Consider the following 20109-nt stretch of genomic DNA (forward strand, 5'->3'; position numbering starts at 1 on the left):
AGTTTAATGTAGTGTTGTTGGGCGACACGTGTAGCCACAGATATCGAACCGTAGATTTCAAAAATCAATTTGTTTAATGTCGTTTCATCACTATTTGCAACTTCTTTTCATTTTTTTTAAGCAGATCTTAGAAAAAAGAAAAAGTTGGCAACACCTAAGAGATTTTGTTTCAACTCAAATGAATGTCTCTTCATATTTTTCTGTTTGAGGGTTTAAGTTAAGGGTCTGGTAGTAAACAATCTTCAGGTTAACTGAGCAGATAATCCTTTTTAAAAGTAACTTTCTCTCCTTCACTCTCTGTTTTCTCCTGCTCTCCTGTTAAGTAGCTTACAGCCTCTCCTCTCTCTTACAAAATCACCAGCCTCCAATTAAGCCTCCTGCTGTCTCCAGTCCATCATCCTCCTCTGCAGCTTATTCCTCTGTGTCTCTGTCTCCGTGTGTTTGTCTCGTTGTAAAGTCCGTCTCCTCCTGTCCTGCTGCAGGTCGGAGTTGAGACCGTGTCCGTGTCGCCCCCTTGATCCGCAGGTCACTAAGTTGCCATGGAGACAGCAGGTGTATCCCCGGGTGGGTCGAGGTCAGCGGTGGCGTTGTGTGTCATGGTCGTCCTGCTCGTTAAAGGTGAGTGTGAGATCACGATGTGATGGTTCTAAATGTTTTTCCTTCTCCTGTGAGTCTGTTGCACAAAGTCGTCCCCTCCGATCAGTCACCCGTCCAAGTGTTAATAAGGTTGTGACAATCAGACTTAACAGGTCAATGAGCATCTGTGTGTGTGCGTGTGCTATTTTTAAGTGTACGGCTTTTATGTGCGACCTCTCCAGGGTCGAGCGGGTTAGTCTGTTACACTGCAGTGGAATCACTGGACTTAGGCTGTCTCCTGCGGTGGACCTGTCCCCGTGCCAGTCCTAACACCACCTACAGCGTCCAGACCAAGACACAGGGGTGAGGCTCTCTGTGTGTGTGTGTGTGGTCTAGGTATTCCTCTTGCTGTGGGGACCAAAATCACGTTCCATGGTCACATTATGGACACTTGTCTTCCTTATGGGGACAAAAAGAAAGGCCCCATAATGTAAATGATCACATTTTCAGGTGAAGACATGTTTTAAGATTTAAGTTAAGGTTAATCACGTTGTAACAAAGGTTATGACTTGGTTCACCTTTTAATTAAGAAGTGAACTTTACTCACAGGAAGCGGAATAAATGAGGTGGGGAAAAAAAGAAAAGACAGAAAACTACTTGATTAGAAACTTTTAAAAAGTCAAGATAAGTTTGTTTAGTCATATGAACAAAACTCTGTTCAGTGAAAGTGGCGGCCGTTCATTTTTGTAGATGTTATTTTATGTCCAAAAGGAAGGTTAGATAAATACTTCTGAAGTCGTCCTGTTGTAAACTGAGGTGATTAGTTTCTGCGTTTAGTTTTCTGTGAATGTGACAGAATAAGTATTCATTAATCAAACGAAGCCTGTGAGCTTTATAGCGTATTATCGGCTCAAGACGAAGGGGGACAGAGCTTCTGAAATAAGAGCTTCAAGGCTCTGGAGGAAATACAGCACTAACTCAGTTAGTCTCCTTTAAATCAACGTCTAAAATGTACTTTTATCATATTGCATTTGCTAATTTGAACGTATTCTAGTGTTCAGTATCTTAATGAGTGGTTAGTTGTTTTTGTTGTTTAATTTTCTGTTGCACATTAAATGTTTTAATTCTTTAACGTGTGTTTTTATTTGTGTTAAAGTTATAATTGATATTCCGTGTTTTTCATCATGACTCTAAAAGTACAAGTCTCTGACTGGGGGCTCTTGGTTGCAGGGGCCCCTGGCAGAACGTCTCCTGGTGCGTCTGGGTCTCGTCCCGCAGCTGTGACGTGTCTCAGGCCTTCTCAGACTTTAGACTCGACAACTTGATTCGTCTCGGCGTGCACCTCGGCCCCGGCTCCACCGCGTGGATCCAACCACGCAAGTTCGGCTACAGCGACTTCAGTCAGTGACAAACTGCTGCTTTAAAACCGTTTTCATGAGCCACATGTGAATAACTGTGTGACTCTCTCTCCCTCCCAGGATTCAGTCGTCCCTCTGTCTCAGTCTCTCTGAAAGATGAGCAGCTGCTGGTGGAGGTGCGGTTCCCCTGTGCTGCCAACAGGAGGTGCTTACCGGAGAGCTGCTGCCCCATCTCTGAAGTGATTGACCCCTGGACGACGGTGACTGTGTTCAACAAACGCAACCGCTCAGAATATCAGGTCCAACATGTCCTGACCTGCTGATCGTTCAGTTTGTCTCCAAGTTTACAATCTGAGGAATTCATGCTTGAAGTCTGCTAATAAAGAAATATATATATTTGTCAAACTTTGAGGTATTTCGGTGGTGAAATGAAAACTGGAAGAATTGTTTGAATCGTGTCAGTGAAATGTTTCTTATCTGTTGAATCTGTGGGTTTTGTTTTCCCTTCAGAGTCGGACGGTTTGGACCCAGGAGGTCGTGTCCTTCCTAGAGTTCTCTGGTTTGTCTCCGGGTCAGAACTACTGCGCTGTGGCCAACTTCTCCCTCCCAGCATTCTCCATGGCGGCGTCCCCAAAGTCCACGCTTCAGTGTGTCCACATCGTCTCCAAGTCAGGTGTAAAGACGAATAAAGATCAGTCAAATCAAAGTTTATAGCTTGAGAAAGATGAATCTTTCACAGACGTGTCACCATCTTCAACCAGAAGACAATTCAAAGTGTTTTAGAGAAATAAAAGTTGCCAATATATTAAAGAAATATGAGGATTTATAGGAATTAAAATTAGTAAAAAAGATAAAAATATAATAAAAATTAAAAAGCAGCTGCCAAAAAGGTCCTTGGATTTAAAGCACTTGGAGCAGAAGCAGGTTTTCTCAGTTTGTTCCAGATATAAAAGCTGAAGCTGTATAGTTTTGACTCTGGGGACATTTATCAGATGTCATAACACTATAAAACACAAGGAACCTGGTCCTGGTCCAAAGGATCTTTAGGTCGACCGATCGTGTCTTTGTTTGTTCCATAATCCCTGTTTTACAGCCGAGTCCAAAGGTGCGGTTAAATCTCCTGCTGGTGTGTTGGCTCAGCTCGTCCTGCAGCCTCACTGTGGACTCAGCCTGTTCACTGCTCATACATGTGTTCACCCTGTTTGTGTTTTCCTGCCACAGCGTCGCTGCCTGTGCTGTGTCTGGGAATCCTGCTGGTGTCGCTGCTCCTCGCTCCTCTCCTCGTCGTGGTTCTGAAAAACCCGGGACGAGCTGCAGCCACTGAACCTCCAGCAAAGACTCCAGTATACGAGTTGTCTTTTATTTCTCTCTTTGCTTTAAAATAACACTTTACCATGACAGATATTTATCTCCCTTCTTTCCTCAAGTCTTCGGCTCGGGACCCCGTCTCTTTGGACCCTCGCTCCCTGGTCCCGGTCCCGGTCGACCCATGTGACATTCACATCGAGTTCCCTGACGACCACATCTCCATGGAGTCCTCCTCCAGCTTCCACTCCGCCCAGGACCACACCTCAGCCCACAGTCCTGTCCAGCAGGACTCCAGCTGTGGTGCAAAGTACTGGGACAGTGGAGGGACGGAGCTGGAGCGAGGCCTGGACTCTGGCCTCAGCGTCCCGCAGGTGTCTCACTCCTCTGAGGAGACGTGTGACAAGATGAGACTGATACAAACAGACTGAGAGTCTCTGTGTCCCTCTGTGATGTAGTTTGTTAATTCCATGTCATATTATATTTATATTGTTTTAAAAATATTGCTCAGTTTGTGGCAACAAGATTTTCTTACATGAGCTTTAGCCGGAGACAGAATGAAGAGTTTACCTCTGCCGACGTCCAACAGTCCCTTAACTTCAGTCAGGCTGCACCAGATTTCATACACTAATTAATATCTGTCCTCTAAATATATATTTAAAAAAAAAATTCATCACAATCTATAAATGTAAATGTAAAATGACCTGTTCACAGTGATTAAAAAAATAAAGAATCCTGGAGAACGACCTAAAATGACAGAAGGGGGGGGTTATTTGTTGTGCACTTCTTAGTCTGGTCCATGTCCAATCTGCAAACATGGAGGAGGTGGAGTTTATGAGTTATACTGCCAGCCACCAGGGGGCGACTGAGATGCTTTGGCTTCACTTTTGTGGAACCAAAAGGTCAAATATTTGTCCTCACCGGCCCGAACCTTCCTTTCTCCTCGAGCTCATTAACCAGAAACATAATGTTCCCTTCCTCTCGGGCCCTCAGATGACGTCTCGCACTGTGGCTCCCGATTTCAAACGTATAAGCACATTTCTCTGGCTCCGTCGTGAGTCAGAGAGTCGGCTGGTGAGTGAGATCTACCAATGGAGCAGAGATGGTTTATCTGACGGGTCCAAACGAGCTGTTTTTCTCTGCGGGTGCTCGTCCGCGGATTCGGCGAAAAATCTAAATCTGGTTGTGGTTCTTCTCGCTCTGCGTTTGGTGCCGAGCTCCAGTGTCACTCAACAGGCTCGTCCAAACCATCATCTCCATAAACAGGAACTAAGAAAACTTCTGACCCCCCGCCCCCCCCCCCAAGTGACAACAAAGGCCGGTTTATTCTGTCATCCACGGCTCTGTAAAGTTTCTGACTCACAGTTGCCCCCGTCGACGCTCCGCCGCCCCTTGCCCGTGACTGACACCTCATTCTGCGTCCTGCATGACGACCAGGAACATCTTGACATCTCGCTCCTCGGCCTCCTGTTTTCTGCTGGTGTTGCATTCTTTCCGCAACATTGGCGAGGCCTCGGAGGTTTGGCCGTCCAGCGTTGTTTGTTTCCCCTTCTACCTTCTCCAGAGTCCACAGAGACCTGGGGGGTCGTCCAAAGCTGTGCCGGGGCTTTTATTAAGAAACACAGTGCTGACATTGTGCACAGATGATTCATGTATGAAGCTGAGAGTTGGCTCGGGGGGGTTGAGCACCTGACTACACAACACAGCGGCTGGTCGCTGCAGCATCCAGAAGATGTTGAACTTTTTCTTTTTCTGCTTTTTACCGAAGCTTTTGAGAAAAATCTCCAGTTTGGATTTAATTTGGCTCATTATCAGAGTTTGTAACTGACAAATTATCTACACAAGGTTATTAAACCATCAGTGTAAGAACTATTATGTTCATAAAATTAAATAAAAGGTTTACAAGCTCAGTTTTGTTTTATATTGTCATGAAACTATTTGTGAGGACATTTCTTTTTTAAACTGCAATATTACTGGCTGCTGTAGTTTTTCTCCGGACTTAGAGAAATGATGTGCATGTTTTAAATCTATTTTTCAGCATGAGTATTGTATTAATATATAATGTACATAATAAACGTCCTGCACCATGACACCTTGACATGATCTGTGCATTTTGAGTGAACCTTTTACAATTCAGTAAAATACTGTTCTGGGTAAATTGCTCATTGTGTTTTTTTACTATAAGATAAAAAATTACATTTTAGAACTTTAGAACAATTCATTTTGCAGGTGATTAGATAATTTATGAATTTCCAGAACGTGCACAGCAGATATCATGATGTACATGTGTATACTGGTGGCTTTGTTCTACTGAATTTAAATGCATGAGTTTATTATTTTCGTACTCAGCTTTACTTCAGTCAAATCAGCTGCTGTATGAATGAGACTTCAGAATCGATGCCTGAGGAAACGTACATCTTGTTCTTGATTGACATGTGTTCTACGGGTTTCCTGTCTTTCTGCGTCTGGCAGGAAATGCTTAGTCACTCGCTCTGACTCACCCTCACCCTCTGGGGGTCCGACTTTGTTTCTGCCCCCAGCGTCGACAGTGTGACCGTCCACAGATGGTCAGAGATGCTCAGTTAAGAAACGCGTCGCGCACCATAAACGCAGCATGGCAGCACTTTCTTTGGGCTTCGATGATGAAAATACGTCTTGAGAAATATACTTAGGAGCAGAAGGTGTAGTTGTATCAACAGTCTTTTATTTGGCCGTACATTTCATTCATTCAATAATTAATATACATGATATATACATGAGCAAACAAAGATGCCCGTGTCCTTGTTCAGCCATCTTGCAGTAAAGGTTGGCAGTGCATTCTTGGCCTTTTTTAAAAACAGTGTCATTAAGTTTCTTCTCTTTGTCCTCTCTCTCTTTCTCTCTCTCTCTCACACAGCATCAGTGCCATACGATCAGCCGCAGCCGCGTTTTCCTGCCGCAAACGTTGGATCCACATCGTCCTCTCCCCAGAAGTCTCTGCTCATCTACGCCAGTACTGAAGAGACAGAGAATATAAGTTACAGCCGTTTGTTGAAGACTTGAAGGAGCCGCTCTGCATTTTGGGGAAAAAAACAAACTCACATGCCAGTTGTTAAAAAGAAAGAAAGAGAAAGAAGATCAATAAGATTCTGAAATGTTATAAAGCTGCTTCTTAAACTGATACATTTCTAACAGTGCATTTATTTCTTTTTTTAAATTAAACCTGGAGCCCGTCCCATTCACAGCAGAGAGAGATGTATTCATTACAACATGTTGCTGTGGTGTGTATCTATTTTTACATTTGTCTTACATGTGTTTTTGTACTATTCTAGTTTCCTCTGAGTTTGTTGAACATTCGATACGCCATCTTTTGAAGAATGTTACGTGTGTGTGCGTGTGTGTGCACTGACCTGGGCAAACTTGTGTATCTGCTCGACCACGGCAGCAAACAAAGCCCCCACACTCTCATCGATCAGACTCTGCATGTAGTGAACCGCCTCCTCATCCGACAGGTCCAATCGAAACTTGTCCTGCACCTGGAGGCAGAAAAACAAAACGATATAGTTGTCTGGATGGAAAGATCAGCACTATCATGTCCCAGCACCGTTTCCTGTTCTGGACAAACCTACCTTCTTAACAGTCTTGTCAGGCTCCAGAGCAATGTCAGGAATATTGGCATCCACCATGAGAGAGAACAGATTCAGGATCAGGTTGGAGTACCTGAAGAAATGGACGGAAGACGGACAGTTCATCTCTGCGGTTAAATACATGTTATACTTGATCTGTCTTCCTTGAAATAATCATTAACTCTGGACCTGGGCCACACAAGCTGCATCTGCGTCTTACGTGTGTCTGTGGCCCAACGCTGGATTACTTTTACTTTGAAAAGTTTGTAAGCGAGACGTTCCACATGCGGCGGTCAAGCATCCAGCGTTGCCCGGGCATAAATAAAGGAAACGCGTGTATATTTTTGACGTAAAGTTAAAAAAAAGGAGCTGCTCAGACCCAGAAAATGTTGGAAAGTCTCGGTTTTCACTCACAGTTTGAAACTTGAGTTATGAGTCACCTCAACAACAAAATAAACAACAGAGGTGTGTGTGTGTGTGTGTGTGTGTGTGTGTGTGTGTGTGTGTGTGTGTGTGTGTGTGTGTGTGTGTGTGTGTGTGAACCCCCACCTCCTGAGGTGCAGGAAGGCGGTGTAGCACTGCTTCCTGAACTCCTGGTACTGCTCGCTCTGCATGCCCCCCATCCCCTCCACCATCTCTTTACTCAGCTTCATGGGGGGGGGCAGGGGTTTGGGGTCTCTGCCCAGGATGTAGCCGAAGTCGATGTGGAAGAGTTTCCCTGCAGGAGGACAGAATATTCTCCAGAACAGTTTCGAGAGACCGGGATATTTATTCAAAGAGCGTGTGAAGGAAGACGTTTGTCTCACCCGTCTTCGTCAGGAGCAGATTGTCAAGGTGTCTGTCTCCGACTCCCAGGATGTACGTGATGACGCAGTAACCGGCTGGAAGGGCACGGAGAGCGGAGTCACGTCAGTTAATATGTCCTTCAAGTGCAGAACGCAAACACACTGAGCCCTCATCTGTTATTAACTCACCACAGCTCTTGACGTAGGTGTCCATCACCTCGGAGCTGATGCCGTACGGCCCCTTTTCACTCGGTGCATGTTTCCTGAAGAAACTCTGTTGAAACAAATGATCGAGAGGACGGATTATTTTTTTGTCCGTCTTCTCCACAGTGCAGATTATTATTAGATTCTGTTTTATAGACCTGGATGTTTCCTTCAGTAGCCAGGACCTCAGCCACAGGAACAGACTGGACAAACTGCATGAAACCTGGAACCAGAATAAACTTTCCTTCATTATTATGAGTAACTAAATGTCCTCTCACATTTTTTAACAGTTTTCATAAGAGTATTTGTTGTTTCAAATGGGACAAGCCAATAAAATATGTATTACTGGAACCTGTTTCTTACCAAACAGAGTAAAGAGTGATCTTACCGTGTTTGGTGCTGGTGGCCAAAACTTTGTAGGGAGTCAACTTCAGGTCCAGATTTTCTTTTCTCAGAAGCTGAGGACAAAATGTGCAGAAACATTTATTTAAATCGAACAGTAAGTGTCAGAAATTCATATTTTGGCCGGAGAAATAACTGCAGGATCAAAACCTTTTGAGATGGTGTTTGTTGCAGAAAACAAACCACAGAGATCCCTGTCCTAAAAGTAATGTCTTACTTTGTCCATCAGTGAGATGATCTGCAGGATGAGCTGGTCCTGTCTCAGGTCGTCTCCGTGTTTGAAGATCACTGGGTACATGGCTCCGTCCTCGGCTTTGAAGATGAGCTTGGCCGGCATCAGAGCGCTCTGACACACGAACACAGAAATAACACTCGTCATCAATGTGACACAGGGCGCCCTTTTTATTTAATAGTTCCATCATGGACGTGATGAAAAATATTTTCTGTACCTTGAAGAGCGTCGCTGTTTCAGGAACGATGCCCCTGATCTTGATTTGAGGCTCCAGAGGAAGAGGAATTGGTTCGATCTCGGAAAGATTCACCTTCTCGTTGTCGGCCAGCAGAGCCTGCAGCCGCTCCGTCTGCACACACACAGGATTTAAAGGACTGTTGCACCTTGTTGGAGGTTTGCGCTCTACTCACTTCGGTTCTAGATTGTTTACCTTCTTCTTGCGATTTCCACTCTCTCTTTGCACGGCTTTCATCAGCTGCACCAGTCGGTCTACAAACGTCTGCTGGGCGGCCAACAGCGACCGCATCACTCTCACACTCTTATCACCCTGGGGGGGAGAAAAAGTGACGGTTAGAAATGGAGCAAAGAGACTGAGATGAAGACGGTAAATGTTCCTGTGATGAAAATCAGACCTTCAGTAAAGCCTGGCTGAACCTCCTCATGACGTTCAGGTACATCTCGTGGGTCTTAGGATCTCTCTGCTGAGTGTCCTGGTCCTCACACTCCACGATCACGTACCTGAGGGAAAACACGCTTGGTTTGTTGAGGGACGCACAAACTGAAACACATCCTCACTCAGGATGAAACTGGGAATGTGTCAGAAGACAGATCCGAGCTGTTCTCACCAGTACAAGTAGTTGGCCAGAGTGGAGTTCTTGCAGGCCCGGGAGATGAGGAACGTGCACAGGTCTTGCTACAAAGAGACACACACACGTTTGAGTTTAATCACACTCATCATGAAGCTAAAGCTGGAAACTGACTAGAAGAGGTAGTGTGAGGGTTTACAGGATGGTCTTGAATCTCCAGAACTGTCTGCAGAATCATCAGGGCCGTCCCCGATATTTATCAAACATGTTTATTCCAAGGCGAATAACACTTCTGATTCTGCTTCATTAAATGGTGTTTCTCTATGTGACACATGTGGATTTACTGCATTGTCTCATGAGACAATTATTTTGAGCCGTAGATTTACTCTCTGTTACATTTTGCTCTCCTTACCTCCATATTCTCGCTGTCGGCTCCGTCTTTGCCTTTCTGTGGAGCAGTGGTGGATCCACATGTTCCGGAGAGAATCTGAGAACTACACAAAACGGGAGAAAGAAACCAAAACCGATTAATAACAAACCTGTCGGAGAACGTGATGAAAAACATAACTGAGACTTTCTTCAAACTGACAAGACGTTGTGTTTCAGCAGTGAGGGTCAATTCATTTTTAGGTCGACACGGTCGCAGAGTTTCATTTCTCTGCCTCCAGCTGACGGCAAAAGATTCTGGCCAGAGCTCTGCCAGTAAAACCCAGATAACCAATGACTTCATTATGGTTTATAAAAGAAAAATAATCACGTGAAAATATCCGAGATAAATTTAGATCCAGGCTGTTGAAAACAAAACGAGAAAAAAAATAATCACTGGAGGAAAAAACAAAGTTTCAGTCCGCTCGGTTACATTTTTAAACTATTTATTAATGATCCACAGCCGTAGAAGCTGTTCCAATTTCTGATCCAAGTGCTGACCTGTCCAGTGCGGAGTCATCTGAAAGTCCCTGGCTGTCTCTCTTGCTGCCTGGCTCCAGGCCTCCCTGAATATCACTGAAGTTTTCATATTTGAGCGCCTGAACCAGCTGCAGGAGATACATCAGCAGGTCCTGGAAAAGAGAGACAGGGTTAATTCTAGCGAAGTATTTTTCAGTTAAAGTATGAATTGTACTGAAAGAACTGGATAAGCACTCATTTTAAAACAAACAAAACAGAAGTTATATGTGAAACTGACCCACCATCATCATCATCATCATCATCATCATCATCATCCGCCCACACCCTACATTTATATCACATGTTCCTCCAGGCGTCTCTCGGCCCAGCACGCCTACCTCGTCGTCTGCCTGTTGCAGCCGCGCCACGGCGTAGCGTCTGACCGTCGGGTTGGTGAACTGGGACGACAGCAGCTCCAGCGAGTCCTCCACGTCCATGGGCCTCCACTTCCCCAGCAGCTCCAGAGCCTGCTTGGCCTCCTGGGGCAGATCCCAGTTCACGCACTTGAGGAACTTTGTTAATGCCTGAAGCGAGAGGAGGAGGGATTTCATTTCATCTGTGCACGACCGTGTGTAGACACAAAGGAAGTGAGGTTTGGAGGGAAATCTGTCAGGTTACGCAGAGTTATGTAGATAAACTATAGACATCCCACCTTCTCCTGAGTGGTGAGGTAGTATCTGAACTTCCACACCAGGTCCTGTTCTTCAGAGCTCAGCTGCTTGGTTGGAGGGTAGCTCACGATGATCTGGTGGTGCAAACAAACTGGAAGAGTGACATCTGGAAAATGGGTTCTGATATTCGGCTATGAAAGGCATTCTGGAACATATTATGAAGCATGTGACCCAAGCAGCAGAGCTACTCTAATCCCACATCAAGAGTACGGCTGAGAGGTTGTGACTCCAAACTTATGACCCAAGACATTTTAAAAGAAGCTTAAGAATTGCCTATAAATCCATTTTTTTATTGTCATTTCCTGGATCAGGATACTTTGATTTCTCACTTTGGATAATTTGGTGCACAAATGAAAATCTGGATCCAGTGAATGTAAACATGGTTCTGAGGTATGAGCTCAGCTGAGTCCTCTGGTTTTATAAGATTATAGATCTGCATTTTGTGCCACCTCCACTTTAAATAAGTTATGTAGAATAATAAAAGTATTTCTCGGGTTAAAAAGTGAAGTAACTTACATTGAGCTGGTCACGTGTGGCAGCGTTGGGCTTCAGGTCGTGATCTGATGGCCCACTGCGCAGGCTACGAGCCAGTTTGTGATGCTTGCTCTCCACCAGGTTCTCCTGAAGGGAAAAGAGACTGAATTCAATATACTGTGACTTTAACAAACTTACATGCTAATTGTCTATTTCCCCAAGATCATCACAGTCATCATTAAAGTGTCTGTCCTCTCACCATCCCCATCTGTGGGTCAGGAACTTTGACAATGTCGCAGCTGGTGAGAACGGGTGACGTGTCGTCTCCATCCTGAATGGGACCAGATACACATGAATCAGAAAGTTCCCACTTTATGGATATTACATGTTAATATGAACTTTTTACATGCTTACAAATATTGAAATACCTTCTCATAGTAGACAATGCTGTACTCCTTGTCGTTCGTTTTGACGCGAGGGAACTCCACCATGAGGTACATAAAGTTAGAGCTGCGTTTCTCACTCTGCAGAGACACACACCAAACAGACTTTTAAAAAGATATCATATGTAGTATTAAAAATCAAAAGACAACATACGCTCATGAAAAACGCAAGTGCGAACAGTGAAATGTACGAGACAATCCTGCATTCCTCCAATATCACTGGGTATAGACACACAAAAGAGACTCGGTGACAGCGTCTGACCTCGTTGATCATCTCTATCTCTCTGAAGGTGAGCCGGTCCAGCCAGTCCACCTTCACCATGTGGCCCTGTCGATGGGCCTTCGTCAGCTGGAAGGACACAAGCGATAGAGGAAGGCGGGAAGAAGAAAGATGACGGGGAAACAAGGAAAAGAGAGAAGTTTACTAAAATACAAAAAACAAAGAGTAAATGTAAAATATACAGAGATGGAGGCTGTGGTCACAGTGTGGTGGCTGGTGTGCAAACAGCTCCACCAATCATGCACAAACTCATGTGCCAGCAGCCAATCCAGCGTCTCCACTCACACACACACACGCTCAGTAGCCAATCCACTCATCTGTCAGTGTGGGTGACGGGAATGTGAGCGCACACTTGGCCATGAGCAGGAAGCCAAGAACTCTGCAGGTTAGAATTAGTTCTCACTCTTTAAAAGATCAACTAACGACAGCCTGGAGACAACCTGAGATACATTAAGTCAACTGCACACAGCGTTAATAAGAAAAATGGAGGAACACGTGATTAAGTTATTAAAAAATAAACCAAATCTCTAAAATGAAGGCGACATCCACACTTTATGTTTTCATTGAATCCTTTTAAATTAACTCTACGGATACACCGGGCGTCCAGCAGAGAAGTTTAAATGCTTCTGACCCCGTTTTAGTTTGAAAACTCTGGGGCTGCATTTTATTCTGGACGGGCAGGAACTGAGACTGTGACGTTACAATGATACAACTGCTCACATGTGTAGAAGACGAGCTATTATATGAGCGTATGTGACAATTCCCATGTCCAGCCTCAGTGGTCACATGATATGCGTTTTCAGGCCTGTTGGTATGAACAAGGATTCAAACTGATCCGGATTCAAAACACTTGTGCGGACAGAGATCCTTTTATTTTGAAAACGCATTTGTATGGATGTAGCCTCAAATGAGATGTTCTCCTCTAAAATATTTTAAAAACCTGCAACAAGTTTAAAAATATAATTTCCAAATCCATGCACGAACACTTAAAATAAAACAACTAATGGCAACAGCAGAAAACTTCAAAACCAATGTGTGTGAAAGGACAAGACTGAAATCAATCTGCAAATACAGTTTGTCTGAGGTCTTCACACACGTACGGTACACAACTCCAACACACACACACACACACACACACACACATTCTGCATTGCCAACACTAACTCCTCCACTTGTACTCACATCACCGAGCACCTCCAGGTCAGGGCCCTGGAACAGATCATTGTTTAGACAGGGCTTTGCTTCGGAGGGTTTCTCTCTTCATCCAACGTACACATTGTTTCCGTTTCACCCTCCATCTTATCTCTTTCCTTTTTCCTGTCTTTTCTGTCCAACTGCCTCCTTCTCCTCTCCTGCACCGTTACACTCATCTCTCTCTCATTTTTAACCCTGTTCTCCTATCCACACACACGCTGTACCTTGGCGAGTCTGCCCATCTGGTCCTCTGCCAGGCTGCTGCTGGTGCGGCCTGGTGTGGTGGTGGGCTCCCCTCCATCCCCCTCCACGCCCGGCCAAACTTTCAGGTCGTGCATCCCTTGTCGGAACATGCTAGAAGAGGGCAGCAGTGGGACGTGTTTCAACGTAACATATTAGTGTTTCTGCAAACATCAGCATCAGAATCTTTGCAGCTGTGGGCTGTTGGCAAAATGCAGCAACATCTGTAACACGAAAAATGGCACGAGAGTAGACTCACCCATATTTGCCAAACAGGGTGACAGTGGTGCCCCCCACGGGTACAGCTCTGCCAGGGCCATAGATGTCCCACACTGTGAGGGCCACCTGGGCACTTTGGGGAAGATCTGGATATTTGACTGGCAGCCGGAGCCACTCGTTCCAGCTGCAGAGTACAAGAAATAAAGGTCTGAGCAGCTGATATGTAACTTTATGAAGGGATTTGCGATTATTGGAGGGAGTTTAAGTCAAAAAAACAAACCTTTAAAGCAACCTGCTTCTAAATTAAGACTAAAGATTGAATTGACACAAAGGTGTGAAGAATAGATAAATGTGGAGAATATACATCTGACACTGGGACTCACTTCCAACGTGTGCTGAATGCTTTATACGAGGTGCGAACAGGCAAGGCGAGAGGTTTTCCTTCAGCAAACACCTGACAGGTAACGTAGAGGTCCGAGCAGTTCTCCTGGTAGAGGCCTGAGAACCGAAGCATGGGGTCTTCAAGCAGAGCCTTGTAGCTCTTCTGCTCTCGCTTTCCTTCTAAACTGCCTCTGGAGGAGGAGAGAGCAGAAAGATAGAGATAAAGATAAAGACAGGGAGAAACACAGAGTCGGTTTGTTGATGTCCTAAAGACGGAAAAGATTCAACCTCTTACAACTAAATCAAGTTGTTTGAGACGTATTCATGGTCGACTTTTTATTTATTTATTTTTTTTAACACTGTCTTTTTAAAGTTTATAAATTATTGGATGTGATTTATGTCAACTGAATTTTATTTCATGTTGATTTAAAAGTTTCAGCCAGAAATAATAAGACTCACAAGTTACACACGTGATTCTCTTTAAGGGACAATTGTGCCTCGAAATTCCTCAAGTTGTCTGAGTCACGGTGGAGTAAACATCATGTTTACTGCTTCACTCAGTTGATTTCACTTAAACCGAGACAAATAACTGAAATCAATGTATTATTCATGAGTGGAAATGTTTTCAAACTTTAAAAACTAGATCATAAAGGCCAGATGATTTTCACTCCTGTTTTTTTTAACAGGATTACGCAAAAACTGCAGAACAAGTTTCTGCAAAACTTGGTGAAAGAATGAGACACGATGATGACAAATGAATACATATTTAAAAGTATGAGTAGTTTGACGCAGCTCGATTGAATTTAAGTGGACTGCTGGGTGTGGTTCTAGTTTAGCAATTACATAAAATTATAAATGTATAGATATACTTGAACAAATGTGAAGAATCGCTGCAACTACTAAAACTATGACCTCTTTTATTCTACTGTTTTAAATCTCCCGCATTTGGCCCGAAGGTTTATTCGAACTGTGTTTTCTGATCATGAAATGTTTTCTTACTGGGCCTCTGTGTTGTTTTGAATCTCTGTGTATTAAATGTGCGTCCTGAAGAAACCAAACAGACTGAAAACTGCTTTGCAAACTCAGGAGCATGTTCAGGTAAAACTCATCAAATTAGCTGCTGATGTAAAACTAATGTAGAAGAGTCTGGAAAGAGCAAAGCACATGAACGTCACTGATCCATGTTCAGGGGACTTGGGTTAGCTTCTGTCCCCCACAAAGGGAAGTAGTGTCCCCGCAGCGCTGGTGTGTAATCGGATTGTCCCACAACACACGAGACGAGAGACAGAAAACTCACATCTTGAGCTGGACGTTGATGTCCAGGTCACAGCTGTAGACATAGTTGAATTTATCAGTGTCCATCTTCCCACCGGGAAACACTTGAACCAGAGCCCCGAGCGCTCCACCATGAACCCCCCCCTCCCCTCCCCCAGGACGGTTGGTACAAGGAGACAAGGCCCCGGATCAGCGCACTGAAACTCGGCCGAACCCGGTTCACGCAGCGCGGACACGGTCGCAGACGGCACCGGCGCTTACACGGGCTCCCGCGCGGACGGATCGGGCCGCTGTGCTCACGGTGAAGTCGGTGTTCTGACGCAGGTCCGCTCGGGCATGATGCGGTGTTTTCACCGAGCGACACAACAACACCGCACACCACTGACATCCACTGCCCAGGGGGAAGTCATCGAACCCGGATGCAGCGGAGCTCCGAGGCGTTCACCGGCCGCGGTTGAGATCGTGCATCGATTAGTCGAGCCTGGTGAGGGAGAAGTAGGAAGTGAGGAAGGAGTGGGCGGGGTTTCCAGCGTTGCTTCTTAAAGGAGCACTGCACCCAAATTAAAGGGATAGTTCACCGCGAAATGAAAATCATCAACTCATCAGAGTTTCAAAGGGGTAAACAGTGTTTCTCTAAACGCAAAAATACAAGAAATAAAAAAAACACGCTGCTCCTGTGGTGTAATGCAAGTGATCGTAAGCCTCAGTATTCACATTTAGCTTGAAAATGTACTCCATGTTTTTAAACTTAATGTCCTCTACCGGAAGGTGTGATTAGTGTGGCACTGGACTGAAGCTATAAGAGGACATCTAGACTGAAAACATTGTGTAAATGAAGCCGTTTTGTATTAAATATGAATGTCGGAGCTTACGGACACTTGGATTTTATGTTTTTTATGTTGTTTTCTTACGTTTGAAGAAGTGGTCCCAGTTAACACTGTTTACCCCTGAAACTCCAAAAGTATAATTTTAGTTTGGTTTCAGAATGCTGCAACATCTGTTTTCCCTTTAGCATCAGAGACAGTGTGGACACAGTGGTGAATAACGTTTTAGGTCACACGTTGTGTAATTGAAACTGAACTTAACAATGACTGAAGTATTTAATGTAAAAAAAATAACATTTTACATGTGTTTTCAGGGCGTTTATGTTAGTTTGTGAGCAGCCTGTCTCCATGACTGACTGTCAGTGTGAAATAAGCAGTAAAACAGTCGTCTTATCAAAGATTCCACTTTCCAAGTTTAATGATTTCATGACGACAGTCTCGTAAAATTTTAACAGAATGTTCTCTCCAATTAAAATGCGCTTGCCACCAATTAAGTGCACGTCCGTGAAGGGAAACAGGCGTGTGACAGGAAAATCCTCATCTTTTGTTATGATGAGATCCTCCCCTCTCATCAAACTGACGACAACGAGCTGACAAATGGGACTGTGAACTCATCCTCACTTTATTACACAGTGGCTCTGCAGAGGTAAATATCTGAACTTAGAATAAAAGAAATATCACCTTAAACAAATAACGATAATGTATATAAATCAATAAGGAAAGTGACTAATGAATGTCCAAACTTTTCCATTAGGCCTTTATAACATAATTACCTGTATGTTCAAATTAATGACAGAAAAAGTGAGCAGGCTGAGAGAGGCAAGTGTGAGTCATAGAACTGAGAGAAAAAGAACCCCTGATGAGGAGGACCTATCAACACTCTCCGACTACTGTGGGGTACCAGAGAGAAGGCACGTAAAAGCCCACGTTCTGTTGCCCCGGGGCCTCCTGTGAGAGCTTTGAGAGGATTTTTCCTATGATCTGGCATGTCGCACTGCAGATAGTAAACAAGTGGAAGAAGATGAGCTAATGTTTTGTTGACCCAGGGAGGAAGATTGCGCTGCATCGTCAGGTCAAAGTTTTTTCAGGGGTGAAACTACGACAGAGATTATATAGAAATATTCCAACTGCACAACATATAAGATTGGTTGGTAAATCTGTGAAAATGTAAAAGAAAATCTGAGAAATGTTAAAGAAAGTGATATAAAAAAAATCCTTAGATCCAGTCCATTGTCTGGATGTGTACTGGGTTCTTTATTGACCCATGTTCCATCCTCCCACCAAGTTTTGTGAAAATCCATCAGGTAGTTTTTGTGTAATCCGGCTGAAAAACAAAGAAAGAAAGAAATCGTCAAATGAACGGACAGGGGTGAAAACAGAAGCTTACTGGTGGAAGTAACTATTTTGATTATTGATTCGTCATCTCAAGTCAATTTTTTCCTTGTCCCGGCCTCAAAGTGTGAAGATTTTCTCTCTTTATTCATTGTAAATAATACTATTTTGTTTTGGGGATGTAAATTGGACAAAATTATACATTTGAAGACATTGTGCTTTAAGAAACAGTGACGAGTGTTTCTGCTTTTACATTTGCTCTTGTTTTTGCTATTGGCCAAATTTGACTTTTTCTAACTCGATTTTCTTGGTGTCTTGATATGTTGTTTATATTGTAAATGAGGTTTCTCTCTCAGTGTATTCCCGAGCTGAAATAACGGTTGAATGAAAAGTCAATAGAAAAGAAGAAAAGTTGGTTTTACTGGTGGTCAGTTCATGTACAGAGACGAGGATGACAAAGGAAAAACCCACAGTGTCATGGTGAGGTGTTGGACTTTAGTTTTCCTTGACGTTCAGCGACTTTCTCAAACTCTCCGAGAGATATGAACCAAATGTTTCCAGGAGATAATTCCTCGCTCGGTGTTTTGACGATGGCGTTGGTGTGCACTCTCAATGCAGACATCTTCCATAGGTGTTCAGTTGTGAAGCAAAGGCCACAGCTCATGATTCATACTATTTTCATAAACGTCAGAGCAATCAGTGACTCCCTGTGCCCTGCGTGGAAGCATCTGTATCCATTTATCCAGCTTTGTGCATTCAGACCAGTGACGGCCTCTTGTACTGCACAGTGACACACTGCTGTACTGCTGTGGGTTTACATTTAAACTGAAGATTATTTGTTTCTTTATTCGTGTTTATCTCAGTGTTTTACATGTGTATGAGTCTCATGTTCAGTTGCTGGACGACCATCTGCACTACAGAACCCTATGAAGAGTTTAAATGGTGATGAATCATGTTTGATAGTTCCACCCTTCGTCCTCCTCCTCCTCCTCCCCTCTCCCTGGACGTCACCTCTCTCTTTCTCTCCCTGCCCTCCATCTCACCTCTCTCCTACCCTTCCCTCTCTTAGTCACAGCACCGATGTGTCATTCTTTCTATCACTTTGGAGGTTCATGCCTGCTGAAGCGCAGCGAGGTGATCTCTGGAGAGCCAAAACGGTGCCAAGACTGCTCCACGCAAACCGCCACCACCTCCTCGCTCCCAGTGGATGGCACCCCCAACGCCTTCCCCAGCCAGCACTGTGAGAAAAAACCACGCCTCCACGCCGTGGTGGATGCAGCCAGGGTGTATAAATGAGGGTGCAAACGGGTGAAGAGGAACCAGAGGCAGATCAGACCAGATGAAGATGGACATTTCCAGGGTGAACTGGGTTCTTGCAGCTGCAGGGTTTCTCCTGTGGAGCAGCGGTGGCTCTGCTGCCCCCATGGAGTGCCACTTTGACTCAAGAGGTGAGGCCCCAAACTTTAACATCTCATTGGCTATTTGAGTAATGCCCTAACTACCATATGTTTTTTGTCCAGCTCTGTGTGTGTTTGAGGGAAGACAATACTCCCTGGGGGACACCTGGATGGACAACGCTTGCATGCAGTGCACCTGTCTGCACCCTGTTGGAGTCGGCTGCTGTGAGACGTGAGTACCCAGACGTCCTGTTTGGTTTATTGCCCAGATGCTCGCAGATGCTGCAGCTTTAGAGAGTCTCAATGAAGTTGGAGTGAAGATTTAAATTGATGCATCATAGGAAACTCTGGCAACGGTGGAAGAACTGTTCAGAGGTGGCAAAATTACAATTTTACAAAATTACAATGTGCAATTCTAGACGATTATCACGTTTGTATTCAAATATAAAATGTAAAAATCAACTATAGCTGTAGAATAAATGTAGTGGAGTAAAAGTACAATATTTGAGTACTTGAAACGTTGTGATAAAGAAGTATAAAGTAGGGCTCCAGAACAATTTCTTTCATTTTGTTCAGGCTGTTTTCTTCAAAATGTGAAGTCTTGACTGTTACACCATAGTTGTGGATTCTTCTGTGCCAGTGAACCAGCTCAAGAAATTGAATCAAATGGGAGTTTCCAGTCTGCATGATAAAATATAAAAGTATCTTAAAAACTGAAGAGCCACAGAGTCTTCTCCTTTACCTCCAGGGTCCATCGGCCGGTGGATTTCCCTGCGTGGTGTCAGGTGCGTGTGGAGCCAGTGACCTGCAAGGTGTCGCTGGTGCAGGCGGCCGACCCCCGTCTGCCCTGCTACTCAGGCGAACACTTCAAGGACCCGAGCCAGGGATCATTTCAGCTGCAGCAACAGCTCGAGGGGTAGAGAGCCACTCGAACCCAACCATCTGTTGGATCTGTTCGCCTGTGAAACCAATACTCACTCCAGTTAAATACCAGTTACTACTTCTTTCATATACATACTGTACAAATATAAAACCTTAACAGCATGTGTAAGTTCCAGTGTTTGTATCGTCACAAATGTGACACTCGTCTGTGAAAGTATATTTAAATAAAGCTGCAGCATTTTCCAGCAGAGAATTTTATGAAACAAATTAAAATTCAAG

The 20109-nt window shown here is 44.2% G+C and overlaps 3 protein-coding genes across 5 annotated transcripts; 2 read left to right on the top strand and 1 right to left on the bottom strand.

Annotated features, from left to right (window-relative positions):
• The first annotated feature begins 85 nt into the window (after positions 1-85).
• Positions 86-3992, top strand: LOC138406579 (uncharacterized). Of its 2 annotated transcripts, none has more exons than XM_069519141.1 (7): positions 86-618; positions 819-939; positions 1807-1976; positions 2055-2233; positions 2445-2607; positions 3156-3277; positions 3362-3992. In XM_069519141.1, exons 1-7 carry the CDS (start codon positions 540-542, stop codon positions 3668-3670), a joined length of 1143 nt encoding a protein of 380 aa, XP_069375242.1. In that variant the 5' UTR covers positions 86-539; the 3' UTR covers positions 3671-3992. The 2 variants fall into 2 exon arrangements, with proteins under 2 accessions (XP_069375242.1, XP_069375243.1); XM_069519142.1 differs by having other exon boundaries at positions 2055-2194.
• A 1929-nt stretch (positions 3993-5921) lies between these two features.
• pik3c3 (phosphatidylinositol 3-kinase, catalytic subunit type 3) lies at positions 5922-15892 on the bottom strand. Of its 2 annotated transcripts, XM_069518631.1 has the most exons (26): positions 15418-15892; positions 14123-14311; positions 13780-13923; positions 13505-13634; positions 13269-13295; positions 12069-12155; positions 11792-11887; positions 11623-11694; positions 11406-11510; positions 10871-10963; positions 10557-10742; positions 10201-10331; positions 9686-9767; positions 9313-9380; positions 9100-9205; positions 8898-9014; positions 8685-8816; positions 8453-8581; positions 8222-8291; positions 7992-8056; positions 7819-7903; positions 7651-7725; positions 7394-7562; positions 6848-6938; positions 6629-6754; positions 5922-6234 (listed from the first exon to the last, which is right to left on the bottom strand). In XM_069518631.1, exons 1-26 carry the CDS (start codon positions 15480-15482, stop codon positions 6220-6222), a joined length of 2655 nt encoding a protein of 884 aa, XP_069374732.1. In that variant the 5' UTR covers positions 15483-15892; the 3' UTR covers positions 5922-6219. The 2 variants fall into 2 exon arrangements, with proteins under 2 accessions (XP_069374732.1, XP_019951098.2); XM_020095539.2 differs by lacking the exon at positions 13269-13295.
• Positions 15893-18757: 2865 nt separating this feature from the next.
• msmp1 (microseminoprotein, prostate associated 1) lies at positions 18758-20010 on the top strand. The gene is made up of 3 exons (XM_020095545.2): positions 18758-18999; positions 19072-19180; positions 19697-20010. The coding sequence occupies exons 1-3, from the start codon at positions 18891-18893 to the stop codon at positions 19866-19868; spliced, it is 390 nt and encodes a 129-aa protein (XP_019951104.2). The 5' UTR covers positions 18758-18890; the 3' UTR covers positions 19869-20010.
• Positions 20011-20109: the final 99 nt, after the last annotated feature.

Source organism: Paralichthys olivaceus, chromosome 22 (assembly GCF_024713975.1).
Source record: "Paralichthys olivaceus isolate ysfri-2021 chromosome 22, ASM2471397v2, whole genome shotgun sequence".
NCBI classification, from domain to species: domain Eukaryota; kingdom Metazoa; phylum Chordata; class Actinopteri; order Pleuronectiformes; family Paralichthyidae; genus Paralichthys; species Paralichthys olivaceus.

Coding starts and splice junctions, on each gene's coding strand:
- LOC138406579 (XM_069519141.1), top strand. CDS start 540: ATGGAGACAGCAGGTGTATCCCCGGGTGGGTCGAGGTCAGCGGTGGCG. Junction 619..818: donor GGTCGTCCTGCTCGTTAAAG/GTGAGTGTGAGA, acceptor CGACCTCTCCAG/GGTCGAGCGGGTTAGTCTGT. Junction 1,977..2,054: donor GTTCGGCTACAGCGACTTCA/GTCAGTGACAAA, acceptor TCTCCCTCCCAG/GATTCAGTCGTCCCTCTGTC.
- pik3c3 (XM_069518631.1), bottom strand. CDS start 15,482: ATGGACACTGATAAATTCAACTATGTCTACAGCTGTGACCTGGACATC. Junction 12,156..13,268: donor ACCTGGAGGTGCTCGGTGAT/GTGAGTACAAGT, acceptor GTGTCCTTCCAG/CTGACGAAGGCCCATCGACA. Junction 10,332..10,556: donor TGCAACAGGCAGACGACGAG/GTAGGCGTGCTG, acceptor TCTCTTTTCCAG/GACCTGCTGATGTATCTCCT.
- msmp1 (XM_020095545.2), top strand. CDS start 18,891: ATGAAGATGGACATTTCCAGGGTGAACTGGGTTCTTGCAGCTGCAGGG. Junction 19,000..19,071: donor GTGCCACTTTGACTCAAGAG/GTGAGGCCCCAA, acceptor TTTTTTGTCCAG/CTCTGTGTGTGTTTGAGGGA. Junction 19,181..19,696: donor GGAGTCGGCTGCTGTGAGAC/GTGAGTACCCAG, acceptor CTTTACCTCCAG/GGTCCATCGGCCGGTGGATT.